At 34.1% G+C, this 21,744-nt stretch overlaps 1 protein-coding gene across 10 annotated transcripts in view; it reads right to left on the reverse strand.

Moving 5' to 3' along the window:
- Positions 1 to 21,744, reverse strand: part of ADAMTS6 (ADAM metallopeptidase with thrombospondin type 1 motif 6) — a 155,294-nt gene that overhangs the window by 59,507 nt on the left and 74,043 nt on the right. For all 10 annotated transcript variants that reach the window (XM_038170500.2, XM_038170502.2, XM_038170504.2 and 7 more), the window contains 2 exons: positions 14,411 to 14,552; positions 2,626 to 2,733 (listed from right to left, as the gene is read on the reverse strand). In XM_038170500.2, the coding sequence (XP_038026428.1) occupies positions 2,626 to 2,733; positions 14,411 to 14,552 (250 nt within the window). The remainder of the gene's footprint in view (positions 1 to 2,625; positions 2,734 to 14,410; positions 14,553 to 21,744) is intronic.

Here is a 21,744-nt window from a genome sequence, read left to right on the forward strand (position 1 = left end):
CCTTCAGGCTTTGGTAGACATCTACTGTGGAAAATTTCTACTGTGGAAAATTTCAAGCCAAAGAGTTAAAGTTTGGCAGGTTTATATAAGAAGGTCTTATAATAGAGTGTTGGGCAATTTTAATTGTAGAAATCCCTCCTAACTCTGCCAATAAAGCACACTGCATCAAAATTAGCTTTCAGTTAATAGTTACACAGAATTTACATCAGTATAACTAAAAGCAGAAATTGACCCTCCAAATATGATAGAGTACTCTGTGATTTTGTTAGGCTTTTAGAGCAGGGAATGTCATTTATTACATATTTGGACAGAGCCCAGCAAAATAGAGCCTAATTTGGTTGTGGCCTTTAAGCATGACTGCTATATAAATGTTATAATAATAATAATAATAATAAAGTGTTACAGAATTGTAAACTATTATTTTCTCCTTAGCATGTGGTGAAGAGAACTACATGTTTGGAAAGAACTGTGTTTTCTGTTTTGGCTTTTTCCTATCGCAAATTACTAATTTACAGGAACCTTTGAAGTTGGAAATTTATAGTTGCAGTTCTCCACTGTTTAAAGGCATGAACAGTTTAGCTTTGTAAAATACTAATTCTCAGATTTCTCTCCGAAATCTAACAAGGGAAGAAGATACTGATGACTGGAGATTTTTTGCAAAGAATAAATTGATAAAAGACTCTTGGCAAAAGCACACAGTGTCTTAAAGCATCTTGACTTGTTCAATTTGTATTTTTCAAACCATTTAAACTACAGTGAAGTAAATTGCTCCTTGTCATTGACAAGAAGTGGTGGTTCCAAAATAAACCTAGACTGTTGATCTAAGAATAAAGCTCCTAGCATTTTCTATTACTCTAATAAAAGGTAATATTTTTGGTAAAATGTGAAGGTGTCTCTATTTTCATTGGCTAACTGTAAGCACTATATATTTTTTTTAACGACCCCTTCAATGAATTTATTTAACATGGTTTACCAATATTTCCAAACTCAGCATGGAAAAGCCATCAGAATGGCACTAGGTCACGGGCCCTGAATGAAGCCATCAGCAGGGATTAATAAACTGTGACAGCTGCCCAATAGCTTTCATTCTATTAAAAAATCATATTGCAATTCAAAATGTGGCATAATCTTTGTTGGAATCAGCCCAGCTAACATGGCAAAAATCAGAACAGAGAATAGATGACAGTAGTCACTGTTACAAAAAAAAAATCCAGTTTGGAGTAGTAAATCTTAACGACAGCAACACTCAAAGAGATAATGGAAATTGTTTAATACAATAACTTTTCATTGTTTTCTAAAAACTTGCATAAAAATTATCATATTTTTGTGGAAATAGGAACATGATATTACTTTTTTCTAGCGCACATCCTGTAAATTAATGATTAAAATATTTTTGATCTTCTCTAAGATCTGTACAGATTTTCCTTTACAACTGAGAAACACTCTCTTACTATTCTTAATCTAAAACTTATTTTCAGAACCTTGTCTGAAATTATTGATGAAAAATCAAAATTCACATGTTCAGACAAATACAGTAGCACTAGGCTTATCTATTGCAACACTGAGTTCTCATACTTCTGTTACACAAGAGAGTTTATCAGACTGCATACCAAAGTTCTTTAAAGCTACACAGTTATGCAAGTATAACAATATTAAGGATGATCAAAGGGGATGGAGCACCTCTCTTGTGAAGATGGGTTGAGGGAGTTGGGGTTGCTCAGCCTGGAGAAGAGAAGGCTCCAGGAGACCTTAAAGAGGCCTTCCAGGAACGCAGTGACAGGACAAGGGGGAATGGCTTTAAACTACAAGAGGGGAAAGTTAGATTAGATGTAAGGAAGAAAATATTTACTCAGATGGTGGCGAGGCCCTGGAACAGCTTGCCCAGAGAACCTGTGGATGCCCCATCCCTGTGGGTATTTCAAGGCCAGGCTGGATGGGGCTTTGGGCAACCTGGTCTACTGGGAGGTGTCCCTGCCCATGGCCAGGGTTGGAGTTGAGTGATCTTTAAGGTCCCTTCCAACCCAAACCATTCTGTGATTCTATGATTCTGTAATAGTTGAAGTCAAAATAGATTGGTCACTGGGAAATAAGAACATTCAGAAAACCCTTTTAGTAAGGCTTCCCCCCCACCCCTTTTTTTTTTCTTCCTTTTTTCCTATATGCTTGGAATTCACGTAGTGTCTGAAAGAATAGACTTATCTTCTAACAATTTAACAGAAATCAGGCTCTAGAGCTATGACTTACATTTTCAGAGTCCACAACAGACCCAGAGTTGTAACAAACATTTTTGGAAGAGTGCCATAAAATTTAATAATGATTAAACTAACAAGAGTTTTTTTACAGAAATCACTCAGAAAATAAATATAGTGAATGTAATAGGCTTTTTTCAATCCAGGATACAAAATTTTATAGCAAGCATAAATATTAAATTTATATATATATATAAAATAATTGTTAAATAAATTCGGTAGAGCAGTTACATTAGGATACTATTGTATCCTGAATTAATCTCTCTTTATTTGAACACTTATAGCTGCTCATGAGGACTTTAATTTTTTAATTCTTTTTTCCTGTAGTTTCCAAACAGTAAAATACTTATTCAAACAATACATTATTTGTACTCACCCCCTTCTCAATGCTCCCTGTTTGGCAAAGAGTACCTTCAGCTGCTGGAATACTGTTGGTAACACAACGGTTACTTTTGCTGAGGCACCAGAGCTCTCTACACACTTCCTAGGAAAGAAGGCAGAAGCAAGTTGATCAGAGTAACAGCCTAAAATTGCTTCCAATGCTCATACACATATATAGAGAAATTTGTTTTGAACATACTATAAGTGCTGGGCTGGAGTCTAGATGTTTGTAAAACATGCTGGAGCAACTTCAAAGCCAGCATATTCTACTTAAGAATGTTCTGCCACATAAATTCAGGAAGGATCAAATTGTAGACTACAAAAATGTGTTTTTCTACACCTGCTATGCAAGCATTGTTTTGTGCTGGTTTTCTGATTACTGTTTGATATATTTTAGTATTGTTGTAAAATTAATCTGTTGTAAAGGATGTGCTGTAGTATCTCCATCATTAACATTATCTGCCTCAAAAATTCATGGTAAAAGGATACTGTTAACTTCGAAATATGAATCAGCAAGATTTGTTTCCTTCAGGTTAAACCAAAAGGTTTCGGAGCTTAGACTACCTGCAATCCTCTTCTGTAACACATGCTAAAACAGTGCACTCGTATGTACATATTAAAATATTTCCTTAAAACATTTTAGATTTGTGGCATTTTATAAATGATTTAGCCTATCATAATTCCCTCCATTGTCAGCATTAAAAAGGTTTTCAAGTTTCCTACAAGTTTTCTCATTTGTTTTTGTGCATTTACTAATTTAAATTAAGTCAAAATCTGTTGACATTAGAGATTCAGTATTAAAAATATCTAGGGTTGAAATTCATAATGAGAGGTGTGATCCACTTCAGTTGTCCTTGGCTTAGACTATATATGCAGAATGGAATTAGAAATAATTTGTTTTTATGGTAACTGCCCTGCATGATAATCTTTGTTGTATTATTTTGAGATCTGTGTGAGACTTCACAACCTGCTTTCTATTAAATACTTTCTGTTTTAAAGTAGTTTTGAAAATTTGAAAGATAATTCTCTAATCTTTAAATAACCGTATGATAGGCATTTTATTAAATGTCTGCTTGAAATCATATCCAAAAATAATTCTTGTATAGATTCTATGACTGAATCTTGGTACAAAGAGGAAAAAGGAAAAGACAGTATGAGCAAATTAAAGTTATTAGCTACCCCCCACACCCTTGCAAATTAAGTGTTTATCTGAGGAAATGAATGCGTATCTGGCATCTAGGCATCTTTTCTATGCACTTCAACTAGACAACTGTTATGTTATTCCCTAAGATTCAGCTTCTTGCATGAAACTTATGATGAATAGAAATGCTTCTTTCTAAATTCTACTGAATATAGAAATGGACTTACACATTATTACCTAGTAACTGCAGTAAGTTCAACAGTACAAATTTTTACTGAATAATACAAAATTATTTACCAAGTTTAAAAACAGCTGGTGCCATTCAGGACAGATATATGCTGTGTATTTAGTTTCACGATTGGTAGAAGCAAGCCATCTTTTTAAAAATCTATAAAAAAACATACCATCTTGGCATGGTCTGAAATGATGAGGAATAAGTAGTGTTGATTTGTGGAGTTTCCACTCAATATTTGACAATTTGGCCTAAGCTATTTAGTTATATTAAATGATGTAACAATTCCTGTTTGGTGGGTGGCTCTATGAAAACTCAAGAGAACGGATACTTGTGAGTCTTTTTTAGGAGAAATACACAGGTAAATGGATACCTGCTACAAAAGTAAGAACTACCTTACTTTCCAAATCAGAATTTATTTTTCATTAAAGAAATGAAAACAGTAGAAATATTTACTTACATAAATCTCTGAATAAAACACTTGCTTTTGCTACTCGGTAAGATTTTCAGATTAAGATATGCATCCACAGGTACATATGGTTTAAAAGATCAAATAGAACAGGGAAAGCACAGAAAATATCACAAAGACTTTTGAACACTCTCTTATAAATTTTATAACTATGAGTTTATTTTTAAAATTCAACACTACATCAAAACCACATCTTCAATCAAGAATCTCAACTTCAATCCAGTATGGATTTCAAAGTGAAAACCTAAAACAAGTTCCTTTCAGACACAATATGAGGTGCTTCTTTCATACAACTGCCTTACTTACTTTCGTGCCTCATTTACTTGCTTGTCTGTTTCATGTATGACTTACATTGTCAGACTGTAAATAGAAGTGTCAGACAGTGATGATCCTAGTTAAGATCCTACGTTTATTTTACATCAGATCAAATTCAAATGTTTAAATTAATATCTGTGTTACTTTTGCAAAGATTGGACCAATGTTTGGAAAATCAAAAATTCAAGTGCATTAGGAAATGAAGATTTCAACCAATCTAATACAGACAGAAGAAAAAGTAAAATCCCTGTAACACTCTGGATTTTGAACACATTTACATTTCAGAGTGATTTGAATCCAGAATTCTGGTTTATGCTTCAGATTTTACTTGCAGAATTTCACTTCTGATATCCTTATACAAATGCACCATCTATATGTTAACACAGAAGGGGATGAAATAATTAAAACATGTATTTCATTGCCAGGCTAACATACTCACAAAGGACAGCATTTAACAATTTCTCCCAGACATTGTAATTCCAAGCAAATAATCAGCTGAACTGTATGAACTAATGGATACAGCTATTTTAGTTATTCATCATTTACAGAATAATTTTAAGCAAGTTAGCTCATCTCCCTACTCCATGACAAATGAGAAAAAAATATTTTCCTTCTTCCAAAATTGTTTTGGGAGATAAGATAAAAAAAACTATCAAAACTAGATACTATTACTGACATAGCCTATTTGTCCTTCTTCAGATCTTAATTTTAGTACCAATTTTTCTCAGTAAACATCTGATGACAAAATGAAAGTAATCCTGTATAACACTATTAGTACTTAAGCTAAAACCTCTATTCAGATCAGAAAAGAGTTCTGTCCAAGGACAGACATACGATATCCCAAGATCAACAGAAAACTTATGGAAAACTATGCAAAATGCAGACTACTTGTAAACTAATATAACACAATGTAACAATTTGTAGAAATATTCTATAATAAAAAAAAAAAAAAAGAAATTAAAGAATGTGTTTCTGTAATTTCTTCTAAAAGAAGTTTTATAATTTCTTTTAGGAGAAATTACTCATTTATTTACCATTTATATACTGATGATTTAATTTCCCCTAGTGTATTTTGTTTAAAAGAAATAGTAGAATTTGAAGTATATCTTCTATCACCTTCTATCACCTCTTCTATAACTATCATCTATTTGAAGTATATCTTCTATCTCTTCTATCTTGTATGTAAAATAACATTGTCATTTGAAAACAAGATAGCTAAACTAAAATAGCAAAATTCACCTGTGCTATTATTCTATTAAATGGAAGTGGAATTATGCCATCTATTACTAAATGGCTATGTCTTCTTTATTTTCAGGTGATTTCAGGCAGTTGAGAGAGATTCTTATTAAGGTGCACAAAGCTTTCTGTTCACCATACCAACCCTATACCTGGTACTACCTCAGTTTCATAATTATTCATTTGAATTATTTCCTTACTGTCCTATTCATAATATCTCTAAACATCTCTCTGGTTTTTAATAAACCAGGCTGAAAAACATATGAGAAACTGCCCTAACTGCCCTGGAAAAGTCAGGCTCAAAATCACCAGTAGAAAGTCTACTGCTTTTCCTCACACACTAACATGCACACGCACACACACACACACAACACAACATAAGGTGACCCACTAATAGGTTAGCGTTTTCTTTGTTGGTGGACATAGGATGAGGTTAACATACCTTTTGTCAACATTAAATTTGTATGAATAATTTACTGAAGCTAAGAAAAAGAAGCATAATCTGAAAATTAATCAATGATCTCAAAGTCAGTCTTCAAGTGTGTGGATTTAATAACTATTAATTTATAAAGGAAACAAGGGAAAGTGTTTTAGAAGTCCAGGAAACATAAACTGAAGCTGAGGCCTTTCACAAGATCAAGACAAGATAGATGACAACCTGTAACGGTGTATCTTAGGGCTCCATGACTTCAGTTTGGAATTCGGATGCTTGTATTTGCAGTAAATTAAACAAAGCTGAACCCATCTAGAGAAAAAAAACAGCAAATCAAATTATCTTCCTTTTGCCTAAGTGTTATCAATGATGGAGCCTCTTTCTGTTGTGTCATGCAGAGTTACATATAGGCATTTCAAATTATGTAAAATCTAAGCAACCTATAATATATAATAAGAATAAATAGTAACAATACAGCACAATGAAAACTCAGTTGGATGAGTGAAGGTCAACTTGCTGTACTGCTCTGTTCTTAATATTTAACACTAATGAAAGCCTCCAACAAAAGTTAGCAGTTTGGCCCATAATGTTTAAAAAAAAAGACGGGAAATACATTCACAATGCATATTAAACTACGATAATTTGGGGGGTTTCAAATTCACAATGCATATTCAACTCAATAAGCTAGGGTTTCATTTTTTTTCCATAAAGTTTAAAAACGCTAATCAGGATTTTATGTTATGTCAGCATGTTTCATCTATAATATGCTGCACCTCTTGATGAGCATTTGCTAAAATAGAGCATAAAAATAATTTGCTTGAATTGCAATTTACAATTCAGATCTGAAAAGCGTCAGCCTAGAGTATCTCCAGCCTCACTGCTGAAATTCTGATGGCAACACACTTAAAACTAGAAGGCTGATTGTAATTATGGGTGAATTTTGTAATGTTCAACAACAAGTTTAGTTCAGATAAGCACCCAAAAGTTACCATTTTAGTGCTCTCCTACCAAATGCTCATTAAGTGGTGCAGCATGTTACAAATCAAAACATGCTGAAATAATGTGAAATAAAAGCTGTAACTTAAGTCATACATTTGCATTATGTAACCAGCATACATTCCTCAATATTGGGTGCTTATGTGAACCTTATGGAAACTACAGAAGCCTCACAAGGTCAGAGACCTCTAAGTAGCATCTTCCCTTTCAAACCCATGAAAACTATTCCATCTTTATCTAAACCACACTACAGAATCTGGAATCTTGTCATTGCTTCTGCTAGCCACTGAAGCACTACTCCTGCTTTGATCACTGGCTTCTGCTTGTCATTTTTAAGCAGCTTTCATAAGATCCATACATGCCTGTGCTACGCCTGTGTCTCTTGTGATAGAGAGAAAAAGAAAAAAATGAAGAAGAGGGGGAGAATAAGATAGAGGGTGTGGAGGCAAGACAGTCAAAGGAAAGAAGAAAGAGGGACTGCATCATGGTGATAGTACTCTGGGAACTTTTAAAGAAACAAAAAAGATGTAAAACCACCTTAGGATTCCTAAAGAGGAAAACTTCTGGGATTTCCATTGGTTACACACATCACAATGTCAAAAAAAAAAAAAAAAAAGAGGGAACAAAATTCACTTTAAGAATAAAGCTGAAAGTATTTCACGTTATTAATTACAGCACGATCCTCTAAGTCCTTACACAAGAAAAGCTCAAATTTTTGATCATGCTAAATGCAAAAGACCTCTACAACAGTGATGAGAGGTTTTGCACTTGGCAGACAAGACCTTATAAAATAAAGAATAATGGAGAAGTTGATAAAAAAGACAAGAGTATTGCAGCAGGACTGTCAGTTCCTCTCTTCACCTACACATATTTAAACAGAATCACAGAATGGCCAAGGTTGGAAGGGACCTCTGAAGACCATCTAATCCAACTGCCCCGGTCTGAGCAGGATCATCTAGAGCACATTGTGCAGGATGGCATCCAGGTGGGTTTTGAGAATCTCCAAAGAAGGAGACTCCACAAGCTCTCTGGGCAACCTGTTCCAGTGCTCTGTGACCCTCACAGTACAGAAATGCCCCCTCATATTCAGCCGGAACCTCCTGCACTTCAGTTTGTGCCCATTGCCTCTCCTCCTGTCACAGGGCACAACTGAAAAGAGACCAGCACCATCCTCTCAACACCCTCCCCTCAGATATTTATATACATTGATGAGATCTTCCCTCAGTCTTCTCTTTTCCAGATTAAACAGGCCCAGCTCTCTCAGCCTGTCCTCATATGACAGGTGCTCTAGCTCCATGCCCATTGTGCTGTGCAGCGCAGAGCTGGGCACAGCACTCCAGGTGTGGCCTCACCAGGGCTGAGTAGAGGGGGAAGATCACCTCCCTTGACCTGTTGGCAACACTTTTCCGAATGCAGCCCAGGATCCTGTTGGCCTTCTTAGCCCCAAGGTCACAGTGCTGGCTCATGGTCAGCCTGCTGTCCACCAGGATTCCCAGGTCCCTTTCTGCAGAGCTGCTCTCCAGCAGGTCAGCCCCCAGACTGTGCTGGTGCTTGGGGTTATTCCTCCCAAGGTTCAGGACCCTGCACTTGCCCATGCTGAACTTCATGAGTTGCCTCTTGGCCCAGTCCTCTAGCCTGTTAAGTTCCTTCTGAATGGCAGCACAGCCCTCTGGGGTATCAGCCAACCCTCTGAGCTTAGTGTCGTTAGCAAACTTGCTGAGGGTGCACTCCATTCCATCGTCAAGGTTGTTGATGAATAAATTGAACAACACTGGACCCAGTACTGGTCCCTGGGGAACACCACTAGCTACAGGCCTCCAGCTGGACTCTGCACCTCTAAGCACAACGTTCTAAGCTCTGTTGTCCAGCCAATTGCCAATCCATCTCACCATCCACTCATCTAGGCCACGCAAAACAGGAATTTGTGATGTAAATCAATATGACTTAACTACTTATGCATTGCTAGCAAGCACACTGTATAAAGTGACTTAGCCATGGTATGAAGTCAAGGGGGGAAAAAGAGCACTTTTCAGTGAGTTAGCATTATGTACAAATTGAATTGAATGCACAATACTTGTCATAGCATCAATGAGTGAGGAAAGAGAAGGGACCTGGTAATCTAGTGTAAAGATACACCAGTGGCTTCTCTGCCTTTGCTTTTTGGAAAAAGCAAATAAATAAGTAAATAGATAAATAAATAAAAGGGTTTTTACCTACCTACAAGAGCTCTAAGTCAAGCTAAATACCTCTTTATTTAGGTGGAGTAAATCATATCAGGGTTTCATGAAAACAGTGACAGTTTAATTCACTAACATTAAAATTTACAAGGGCCAACTGTAATTTAGGCTAGAAGAAATACTGCAGAACTGCTCTGTATAGAAGTTTGTTTACTTTCCTGCATTTGTCAGCTGACCAGAGAGGCAAGTTAGCTCTTTTGCTCATTCATAATACAGTTACACTATTCTGTCTCTGAACTGGCATGTAGGAAACTACAAAGCAGTGAAGGTATAGTGACTGCATATCCTTTATTTCTGTGGTACATACTTTCCAAGCAACTTTCTATTAATGGTCATTAGCTTTATGAACACTCTTCATAACTCATTAAAAATAAATCAAGGGGATCACTTGAAGCCAGAAGGAGGACTCTTAATTTTGAGAATGTATCCTCATTCTTCCTGTTTATAAGCAGTAAGTTCATAGCTTGAACTTATCTGTCCTTCAAAACGCAGCAACAAAATGTGAATAAAAACTGGTACCTGAATTTTAAGTTACTTTAGTTGGGACACTAACTGGAGAATTTCATTGCAAACATAAGACCATGAAAAAGAAGAGAGCTGCATGTCATCAGCTAGAATATATAACCTGATGTCTTAAACTCTAGTGTAAAATACAAATAGATTGGCCCTCCTGATCTGAGTGAAGCCATGTGCTCAAAGAAGGAACGTAGCATTTGTCCTGTTACACCTTTACTCCAAACACTTAGACACCAATGAAGGTGAAAAAGCATAAAATGTAAAAAAAAAAAAAAAAAAAAGAATTCTTAACAAGAATTGTAGGCAGTCTCTCTGAAATTCATGCTAGCAGCCAACAGCTTCACAGATCATAAAATACACCACAACAATATCAACCATATGCATAAAGTATTAACTGCAATTAAAATGTCTGAGGTTTTAGTCCCTGTCCTAAAAACATGGGGACCAGCTCTAAAGCAAAGCATTATTTTGAACCACAAAATCCGTAAGTTACAGTCAGGCATATTCCAGGCATTATTTAAACTCACAAAACAGAAACTCAAAGTCAAGACTGGAATTCCTTCCTGAGTTAACCCAGAGACAGGCAACTCTTATTAGGCAGATGTTCAAAGGTGAATAAGGTAAGGAGTCAACAAAAGATGTTCTCCTCACACTCACCTGAGTAAACAAATTGAGTAAGTTTCTGAACTATCAGGGGAACTGGAACACAAGCGGAGAAGAACTGAGCCATCTTGACAGTAATGAGAGAAAAATCCAGCTACATAAATGAACAGGAACTGGTATTGTTCCTAACAACTGTGATAATTTCTGACTATGCTCTATCTAACAAGATACTTGAAAACATGTATGCCTGTAGAAAATGGTATGCATCAGCATTATATGGTGAAATTTCTACCATTACAATTTGTTTTACTCGAAGTCATAAGTTTAACACTCTATCTGAAATTGTAGCTTAAAAATGAAGTATTTTAAGTATCTTGTGAGATTGCCTCTTAGTTCTTTATTAAAAGTATTTATTTTTTCAATTAAATTATCTAAATTGCTCCTGTATCATAGATTTGTGGAAAGTATAAAGAACAGTAAAAAATGTGACATTAGAAAAAATCACTGTCTATTTGCAAACAGTTAATCACTGATATGCTAAAACAGCACTTTGAATTCTTGCCACACAATGTGCTGAAGAACATAAGGAAATCTGACTAACAACTGCAATGCTTTTGCTGGAACAGTTTTGCTCATAAGTGACTAAAACAGATGGTTTCATTAGATCTAGTAATAACACTAATATCAGTATAACTTCCTAAGAGATGCCTTTAAAGGCAAAACTCCTTGTCAGTAAACACACACACACAGAAAATCAGGGTCTTGCAGACCCTTTAGCAGTGAGCTCTCATGGCTTAAACATTCAAATACCTCTCCAGGTATTAACTTCAAGTTCCTAAGTGAGAGAGAAAGCTTTAAGTACTTAAATATACAAAATTCTTGGCAGGATTAGGACCTAATTTATGACCAAAAGTAACAAGCATTTGAAATACACATAGAGAGGGACTAGATGAGGAAATATGGGAGAACAAGCAATGAATACCGTTGATCATCAAAGCTGATTGGTTGAAAGAGGTAATTCTTCTAGAGGCTTATAAGACATTAGGACAGAATTTCAAAGCAGAAAGACCATCACTATTTTCTAAGTCATGTTACAAACACCATCTTAACACTAGTATCAGAGTCCAAAGGAGACTTATTTTTTTTTTTTTTTTTTGCTTTGACTTGAGAGTTCAATAGTTTCTCTTGTCATGTCTTGCCATCACAAATCAATAAAGAACATGAGCAAGAGAAAATGGCAAGAAATTTTCTCTGAGATTTCCCTTTGTTTTAGAATGTATTTATTTATGGGTCGTTAAATCCCATACTGTACATCATGCTGTACCCCCTCCTTTTTTACCAGGCAGTTCAAATAGAGAGGAATGACTGCCAGACAGAAGTTAATACACAAATCAGATCCATTGTTAATTAGTGATTTTTATTATGTTTTTCAGTTCATGGTTGCACACTTGTTAGAATGAGATCAATGAACTATTTACAGCATTTTAGTGTAGACATCATATCAAACAGGAACACTCAGACTACTGTCTGTTTACTTTTGATAATGAAAGAGTAGAATATAATATTTAGCTTAACTTTTCCTGGTATTTCAATCTAGTTCCACTACTCAGTTCTACAAACCCATTCTTACAAGAAAAGTCTTTCTTCTGTATTTTCCATCTGCATTTCACTTACAAAGACTATTTCTTTCCCTCCAATGTTATCACTTCAAATCTGTATGATCATCATGATGAGATTTCCAAAGTATTATGACCATGGCAGATGATATTTTTAAATGTAGACAATATTTTAAATTTATATAATTTCTTAGATTGGATATTATAAGACTTTTACAATAACCTGTTATATAGATATGAAAAGTCTGAATCCTAGTACTAAAAATAGGTTATTTTTTTTCTGAGACACTTAAGTCATGCTCACACTGATGGCATATAGCACACTGCATCAACTCAGAGGACTGGTGATGCTACATGAACACTTTTAACTATTACCTCAATTAAGTTTCAACCTCTTTTTTGTAACTATGAAACAATCCCCTAAAAATATTTAAAACAAAAAAGAAAGCAGACTTTATATAGACAAGATTACCTACATCTTTAGTACCTTCGATTGTTGACATTTTAGAAACTGATTTAGAAACACATGTGTACTGTGCAGAATGATCATCACAACAATGATTACTTAGTTTAACATTGTTTCAAAAAAATAATTTACATGTGAAAAAGTCAGGTTTTGCACATTGTTAACTTTCCAGTTTAATTTAAAATGCAAAGTATCTCTAAAGGGTATTCTATAAATAATGGATTAAATACCATTATAAATAATGGATTAAATACCTGCAGATTTCTTAAAATAAATACTTATACAGATGTCTTAAAATAAATAGTTTGTGTGCTGAGAGTTTGTAAGAAAAAAAAAAGGGGGTGGGGGGGAGACATGACTTAGATTTAGCAACAGGAAACAGGGCCCTTAGAGAACAGTGGTGGGAAGTAAGAACTTACAGAGGAACAATAAAGGCTAAAAGAGGTTTGATGAGGATCAGGAATAGAAGACCCAACAAGCTAATCAACCAACTACATATAGCTTTGAAAATCCTTTCCACAGTGCAACCTACCAAAGAGGCGTCCCAAGAAAAATACTGTATTTATCACCCAAGGGATACTAAAAATAGACTTCCTTTATAACTAGCTTTAGAGAAGTGAACAGAGTAAATTTAGTGGTTACATTGTTTTATTTGAATAGTCTTATCATTAAAATGCTAATAAAACTCAGTATTTTTTAATCATTAGACGTGTTTTCAAGGTTTATTTTATTTAGAGTATTTAATCAGCTGATTATTTGATGTCAGGCATTATGGAATGGATCCTTTTACTATGCATTTTGGGCTGTAAGATTTTCTTTAAATAATATTTTAAAATATATTGCATAATGTACTGAAATATTAAGTGCGCAGGCTTTTATTTTGACTGCAAATTTCTTTACCTTCAATACTGCACACTGGTATTTACAGCCAAATCTTTGCAAGCACTAAGCTATTCAGTGTTTTATTTAGCTACCTAGCTTTAAGTTCCTCTGTTCCCATTACCAATTATTCTTCTTTTCAAAAAGAGGTCTGAAGAATGTGAAAAACAACAAACTCGTCATCAAAAAATAAAAGAAAATGAAAGCAAAATACAAATACAAAAGTAACTTTTCAATGTAAAGCTACATTTTGAAGTTAAAGCCAACAAAACAGATTTCATGTTTTAAGATTCATACAGCATGAACCTGATCTCATTTAACTGAAATAAGTGAAAATCATGTAGCACAGTTTACAAGGAGCAGGATCAAGTGTTCTGGGCTCTTTTTTCTCCTAACATTCAAGAATGCTTCTCCAGCTCATTGTTACCCACACATTTTGGTGTACAGTATGTGCAAATGACTCAAGCAAAAGATGCAGCATAAGGATTAAAATGTACCCTTTGCTTACATAGGATGGCACCAGACAGAATGCTGTCAGAAATGTGTAACCCACTAGTGCAACTAACTAAAAAATTATGCTATAAAGGAATATATACAAATGACTAAGAAGAACACTCAGCATAAGGATTAAGACTTCTTACCCCATATTTACATTGACGGGATGTTGCTCCATACTGGAAGCGACACTGTTCATCAGCATCATACACCTGACCTGGGGCCACAGCTGGATAAAGAAAGTCACGCTTGGGAGGCTCATTATCAAGGCAAGTACCACGGCCCGAACTGTTCAACATAAAGGACCAAAGGAATTAGGAATTCTACTGACTGTAAATCACAGTAATGATATCATGTATCTAGTTCTTACTTTTAACGTCTTTGGGTGTGAAACAAATATGATCGCAATAAACAAACAGTACGATGGTACACCCATGGTAAATATATATATATTAAAGGGAATTAAGAGATCAAAGTAATTTTTCATCATAATTAATAACAAAAATGCTTATTTGAGATCATGAAATAGATTTCTTATATTATCCTTTTTAAAAGTACAAGAATTACTGAGCCACACAAGACTGATTTTCATTTTTGTTTTAAGGTTCCTATTTGTTTTCATTAAATAATAGGTACATTTGGTCATAGAACAAAAATTAAACAAATTAAGCAAATAAAATAAATAAAGATTATAATTCTTAACAATCTTTCTGATCCTTCAAACAGCCAAGTACCTTAAAATATTACAGATAATGGCAGCTCAACCGGTTTATGAAAAAGTAAAACACACTAAAATTTCAACATGACTAAATGTTTATAAGATTAGGACCCTAACAAGAATGCCTATTCCATGTGAGAGAACAAAACTGTTCCAGTGGTATAAATTGTCTAGGATCTTAAAATTCACCTATACTTGTGTGAGTGACAAAATTCATATGGATCTAAAGATCTTTTCTATTGCATTAACAACATATAGTCTTCAGAATTTCAAGTTTTAACTAAGATCATCATCTTCCAAAACTTGAATATTCTTTTCCTTTATATTCACCATTCTGTGGGTGTTTTTTTGTTTTCTTTTGTTTCAAAATATGCTCATATTTAACCATAATATTTCAGCATAGTGGAACAATAACAAATAAAGTCAAAGGCAGACAGAGTTCTTTTCTTTAGAAAATTTCATACTTTGCTAAATATAATTATTCAGTTTTATTTAGTCAGTGAGCATAAAAGAGGACAGATGCTTTTTTACTTTCATTTCACATGTGAATAAGTGAGGATTTTTAAAGAATTCTGGTGCCAACACTTCAAATTTTTTTCCGACATTCCTACAAATTTTGCCAGCACTGATGTTTTTTTTCCAAATCTTTTCCATGCACCTTGCCAAAGGAACATAATTTCAGAAGTGAATGTTCTACACTGTTTTTTGGAGATCTCCAATTTGCTGTATTTTTCACTTGCAGATAAAAAAATAAAAAATTAACCATTTAGTTTGTGTTTTCATTCTAAACTTATTTGATTATTTTTTCAGAATACTACAACTACCCCTTTGGAAAAACACAAACAAACAAACACTGACCATTTCAGAAGAAAGCAAACAGTAACTAAGGCAATTATCAAGTAAATAAATAAAAGATACAATTTTCAGTTACTAATCCCAATAAATTTAATCAGATTCACCTCCTTCTCCCCCCCCAGATCAAGGCATAACTCCTCCTATCCCCACAATGAAGGCATAAGATGTTGAAATCTACCTTTAAAATATAAAACTTTTGATTTTAACATAAAAAAAATAATGTACTAGTTCCTTTACTCCAGTTTCAAGGATTGCAAGCGTATACAATTTCTAATGGCAGAAGTTGAGAAACTATCCTACATTCTTTTGAATTTAAGCCATTTCAGTGTTGTATTCTCCATGTATAAAGAGTACATGTTAATAATTCCAATACGGAAACAAATCAAATACAATTTGATCTTTCTGCATTGTCCAAACCAATGTGCAGGCAGGAACTTTGCTTAAACAAGCAATGGGAAGTTTAACATTTGCTTGAGCTAGTATTACATATGACTGGAACATTTCCACAGATTCAGATAGTGCAGAGTTTGGTCTCTAAGGTATGATCCTGTAAACAAACAGGCAAGGATACAGCATTTATAAACCTCTCACTACCTTTGGTGGTACTGTCCATAAGCATACAGATCCCTCCCTGCACAGTACTAGATTACAGATCTGAATCTTCAAATGCACTGAACTTGTACACTAAACTCTACAACTACTCTACAAGACACATAACAGCAGAAATAAATATTTAACTCTTCTATATAAGTCAAATCCTTGTAGAAATTTCAAAAATATGCCCAGTCTGCTCTGATGACAGCATTCTCACCATAATGAAATATGATTGTTGTAATAAAATGGCAAGAAAAAGACTAGTAAGTGGTTATGCACTTAGCTACATTACATCACCATCTCTCAAGATCTCCACAAATTTATTTCTCTTTTTCCTTCTGCTTCAGTACTATTATTTCTCTTAAAGTACTTGAACAGCACTGGCACATTACAAACTTAGTTTGGGAACCTGATACTGCATTGTGAATTGAAGTACATTGGAAAAAAATACCATGCGTTACAGAACAGTCATGAAACCAGGACCTTTCCCATTGGAGGTGAAGGATCTCATCAAAGCAATGCAAACAATGAATGGAGAACTGAGGATTAGATAACATTTCCAGATAATTTCTACCAGACTTCGGTGTAACACTTGCATCTGTGTCCTTGTTCTTTTGCCTATCTCTTTGCTCCACCGAGGCAAAACCTAGACACTTCAGGAAAAATTGCACAAAATCTAGGGGAGTGAACCAAAATGGTCCAAGAAGAGTCACAGGACTTTTGAGGACTTTCCAAACAGAGATCTAGTAGTTACCACCTGGCCTAAGAAAAAGTCCTATGTCCTATTACATTTTTGAAGAGTGGATAAATCTTTACTGTCTGCTATAGAAATAAGATGACCTCAACCTCAGCATACGTTCTATTAAAAATATTACTACGTTCTATTAAAATACTACTAATACTCAGGGACTTTCTCATTTTCCTAATTCTAGGTTAATTTAATAGGTTTAAATGGGAAATATTGGGACTAATTACAGCTGTATAATACTGAAGCCGGATGTCATTTTGTCACAGTGAACAGTATTCCAGTGTAGTGTGTCAAGAGATAGTTGTAAAATAATCTACAATGTAGTTAACAATTTGTTTTTTATTTCAGTATTTCAGGATAGAAAATTAATCTTGTTTCTGTTTGGAAGGATAGCAAGGATAATAGAGCTTTCACTTAACGCTCATGATCTCCAACATTCTATCACTGCTAATTGTTTGATCCATGTGAACCAGGAATTCAGTGTTGTAATCTTTACAGACCAAACAATGCAATAATGATGATCACTGTCTCTGCGCAGACATCACTTTTATATCCCTACACTACTTAAAGAAAAAATGCAAAAAACATTGCTGTAGACCATTCAGAATTTATGCTCATATTACAGTACTTATTCACAGATATCTCAGGAACATACACAGTACAACTAACTCCCTTCAAAGGCTACGGAAAGAAGTATCCAGAACACTGGTACAGAAAATGGATTTTGAATGTTACAGAATGAGCTTGCTCATAATAATAATGTGGAATTAATATAATGCAAGCTGCGATTAAAAAGCATACGTTAAATGCATTCTAAGTATTTTTAATTATTTTATAGCTAAAAATCATATAGATAAATATATGGATAGTATACATAAGATTTTAATTAAGTTACAATTTTTTCCATAAATATATGGAAAATAATAATAGTAAAATTAATGAACTGTAAACACAGTGCGTTTTATATATATATAACTTTTAAAACATGAATTATTTACATGCCTGCATATAACATTTGGCTCCTTTCAAAATACTTCATTCACATTTATTACATACTTTTCTTGAGTATAAACTAGTTTTTAAAGAGTACCAGGACATATACTTTTGTACAGGCTACAAAAGTTGCTTAACCTGACATTAATGAATAAACTCTACAAACTGCTCAACAGTCTATAGATAATAACATAAATATTTGCAGAATGAGGACATAAGTAATGGTGGTATGATTCAGAGTGGTATGTTTAAAATTAAAACGAACCAGAATAGGATCACTAAATGCAAACATTCTTGAACTTTAGGGAAAATCAGATATTGATGTGGATTTGCCACACTCTCTCATGATACATTCTGTTTCCTTCCAACCTTTTATGCAAGTGTATCTCTATGTCTGATTAGCTATTTCATATCAAAGACACTTTAATTTGCACAGTGTTCTCACAATGCTCATTTTTTCTTTAGTTTGATAGTAGACAATTTGCTATTTCTTTAATGTATACTTTTCTCCAGAATACGTTCCAAAGTGAACATATTCTGAATAATTATCCAGCACCCATATTAGGAAAAATCTACCAGTCTATCTATCAAAATCATCTTCCTACCAAAATCTACTGGCAACCTGTCATGGAGAGTTTGGGAGAGAGATAAAATATGGGGCCAATTTGTTCTACATTTATTTTATCATCTATTCTACAAAACAGTTAATACATTGCTGATTCTGCCTTTACAACTTATTAAAAAAAAAAAAAAAAAGAGGTAGATAAAGGCTATTACTTAGGAAAGCAACACTCAAAACATATTGCAAGCCACTGATTACATAAAATGGCTCTTTATTTTTTTAAATTGGGTAGCCTTTTGGGTGAAATACTGACTTGCATAGCCTTTTTAACCCATTATCTGTTAGCAAAAAATAAGCAATCAAACAAAAGCTTATTATAAATTCTAAAGTAAAAGAATAAAGGGGCAAATTATAATCCAAAGCAAATGCCAACAGATGATAATGAATATCAATTTTCTCTATTGATTTGTATAGAAAGAGATGGAATTTGCTATTGTTACTCCCCTGGAGTAACAATGAATTGGCCAATCTGCCATAGGCAACGAGCTACACTATATTTATCTGTCATATCCACTTAAATATCCAATATTTTGGGGCAGATGATGCCTAGGCCTAAACACAGAAAGATTTTTTGATATCATCTCTATGAGCGTACTTGGACCAAAGTAGTTTTGGCTTCTTTCCAGAGTTAAAATGGTCTAGTCTCTGAGATCTAAATCCCACTATATGGCAAACCTAGAAACTCTTTAAGAATGCCCTGTGATTCAAATAGTTATAAGACTCGTGGTTTTTCTTTATTCCTCTTTGAAAGAGGATCCTCCCTTTAAAAGACAGAGCTGGTCATCTGGCTTATTGTATTACCTTCTCCTACCTGATACTGACAAGATTAAGCAGCTCCAACTCCTGAAATCATCTAAATTATGTTACTACAAAACATGAAAGTAACCGAATAATGAAATATAAAGTGTTTTTTTTTTAGTTTGTTGTTGTTGTTTGTTTTGTTTTGTTCTTAAGTCTAGGGATCTTCATGGCTACTCACTAGATAATTTTATACAAGGTAAAATGAAACTTGCATGATATATATACATGCTGCATAGAATGAAGTTTATACCAATTAGTTTTCAATCACAGACAACATTTTTAGGGTTGGTTCTTTTCTCCTATGAAAACACATTAACGATTTCTACTTTCACAGGAATCTTTGTCCTCTGACAATGCTCTTCCACATTCCAAATCTCATGGAATCGTTCTGCATTTCATTACATAAAAAGGTTAACAAAATTTAAAGCCATTGTCAAGCACTCATAAACTGTTCAGTTGATAAATTGAATTCAGTCAATCTTTCACTCTAACATAAACCTTGACAGACAACAGCTATTTTGTGCTGAATGTTTTCCCCAGAAAAAAAATGGCTCTCCTTAGCCATTTCAAAGACTGTGCTAGGAGGTCATCATTCTTGGGAGTTTTGATAGACTTATTAGCAATGCACAAATTTGCTTTGTCTTTAATCACATCCTTAAAATCATATGGGGCAGTCAGGGAATTGCTACTACATGAGACTGAGTAGTTTTCTTTGCTTCTTGCTCACAGACCATTACCTGAAAATGCAAAGTCTTTGCAATTAAGGCTGTTCTGCATCAAGGAAAGGTGTGAATAGGTTAATAAATAAATAAATAAAAGAAGTGATCTAAGTTTCTGACAGCTGTCCTACTGTAACTCTATCTTAACAGCTTCCTGGTTTCATTGAAATGACATGACACTTAAGGAGGAGAATGGAAACCGGAGAAAAAAACTATACTGTTAGAGACTATTTTACTTTCTGAAATAATGCAACAACTATTTCAAGAAAAAAAAAAATCATTTCTAAGCTATTAAAACCACAGACAATAAGAAGCACAGACTTATCATGAACAGATCATGTCTGAGAAATCTGACTTTTTTAAAGATAGATTGCAAAATCAGTAGATGAATAAACTGTCTTTGGCTCTTCATACATTACTTATGATGGTATTTGACACAATTGGGAACTCTATTCATAACTGAAATGCATAAAAGAATGATTATCCAAGGTGGATTTGAAAAAAATAACACATTCTTATTTATGAAAATAAAGATAAAATATTGTGGGAGATAACTTAGTATTGGAGCTGCTCTGTTCTTATTCTAGCTAATCTAGAATCTTCAGTAATGATTGTTATGAAATACGCAGATGGTAATAATTCAAGTAGTGCTGAAAACTGTGGCAATGACACAGAAGTATCTCAAAAAACCTGAAGACATAAGAACTAGAGAACAGATTCACCAGAATGCTATTCTGCCTTAATGCCAATATAACTAAAATTTCAGTGGCATCTCACAGGATTAAAAATAAAATTTAACAGTGCATCAAACCTGCAGAATGGAAAAGAATAATGTGGATGCTAAGATTAAATAATAACATATATAGAAACATTTAAACAAAGAGGAAGCACAAGGTAAACATTTTTTTTTTAATATATAAAGCAAAAAGTTGAAAGATCACTCTATACATGGAGATAACAAGTAAAGAAACAAGAGAGTTTGTTCAGAGTGAGATTTTTATAAAATAGTTGGCTCTATTACATTTGCAGCATAACACAAGCCACAGAATTTTACCATGTGTTTCCTTCTCTAAGCACATAAGTAAAAAATGACTGCATAACTACCTGTGGAACAGTCTTCATCAATAGACAACTTATTTTCAGGACAATTACAAATTTAAAATGCAGCGCAGAAGACAGTGACAAATAGAAGGTGAGACTAAGAACAGCAGCACTGTAACAGTAAGAAAGAAACCCTCAATGCTACAAGAAAATGCCTGAAATGTAAGCTGATAGATAGGACTACTGAACTGCGAAAAAAGCTCACAGAAGTGATGAGAAAACCCTGTTCTTTGTAATAGTTACAACTAGGCTGTGTAATAGCTAGAAAGAGTACTAAATGGAACGGAACTGAATTAACAGATATGATTGGTAATGATAAAAACAAGATG

Source organism: Anas platyrhynchos, chromosome Z, assembly GCF_047663525.1.
Source record: "Anas platyrhynchos isolate ZD024472 breed Pekin duck chromosome Z, IASCAAS_PekinDuck_T2T, whole genome shotgun sequence".
Taxonomy (NCBI): Eukaryota; Metazoa; Chordata; class Aves; order Anseriformes; family Anatidae; genus Anas; species Anas platyrhynchos.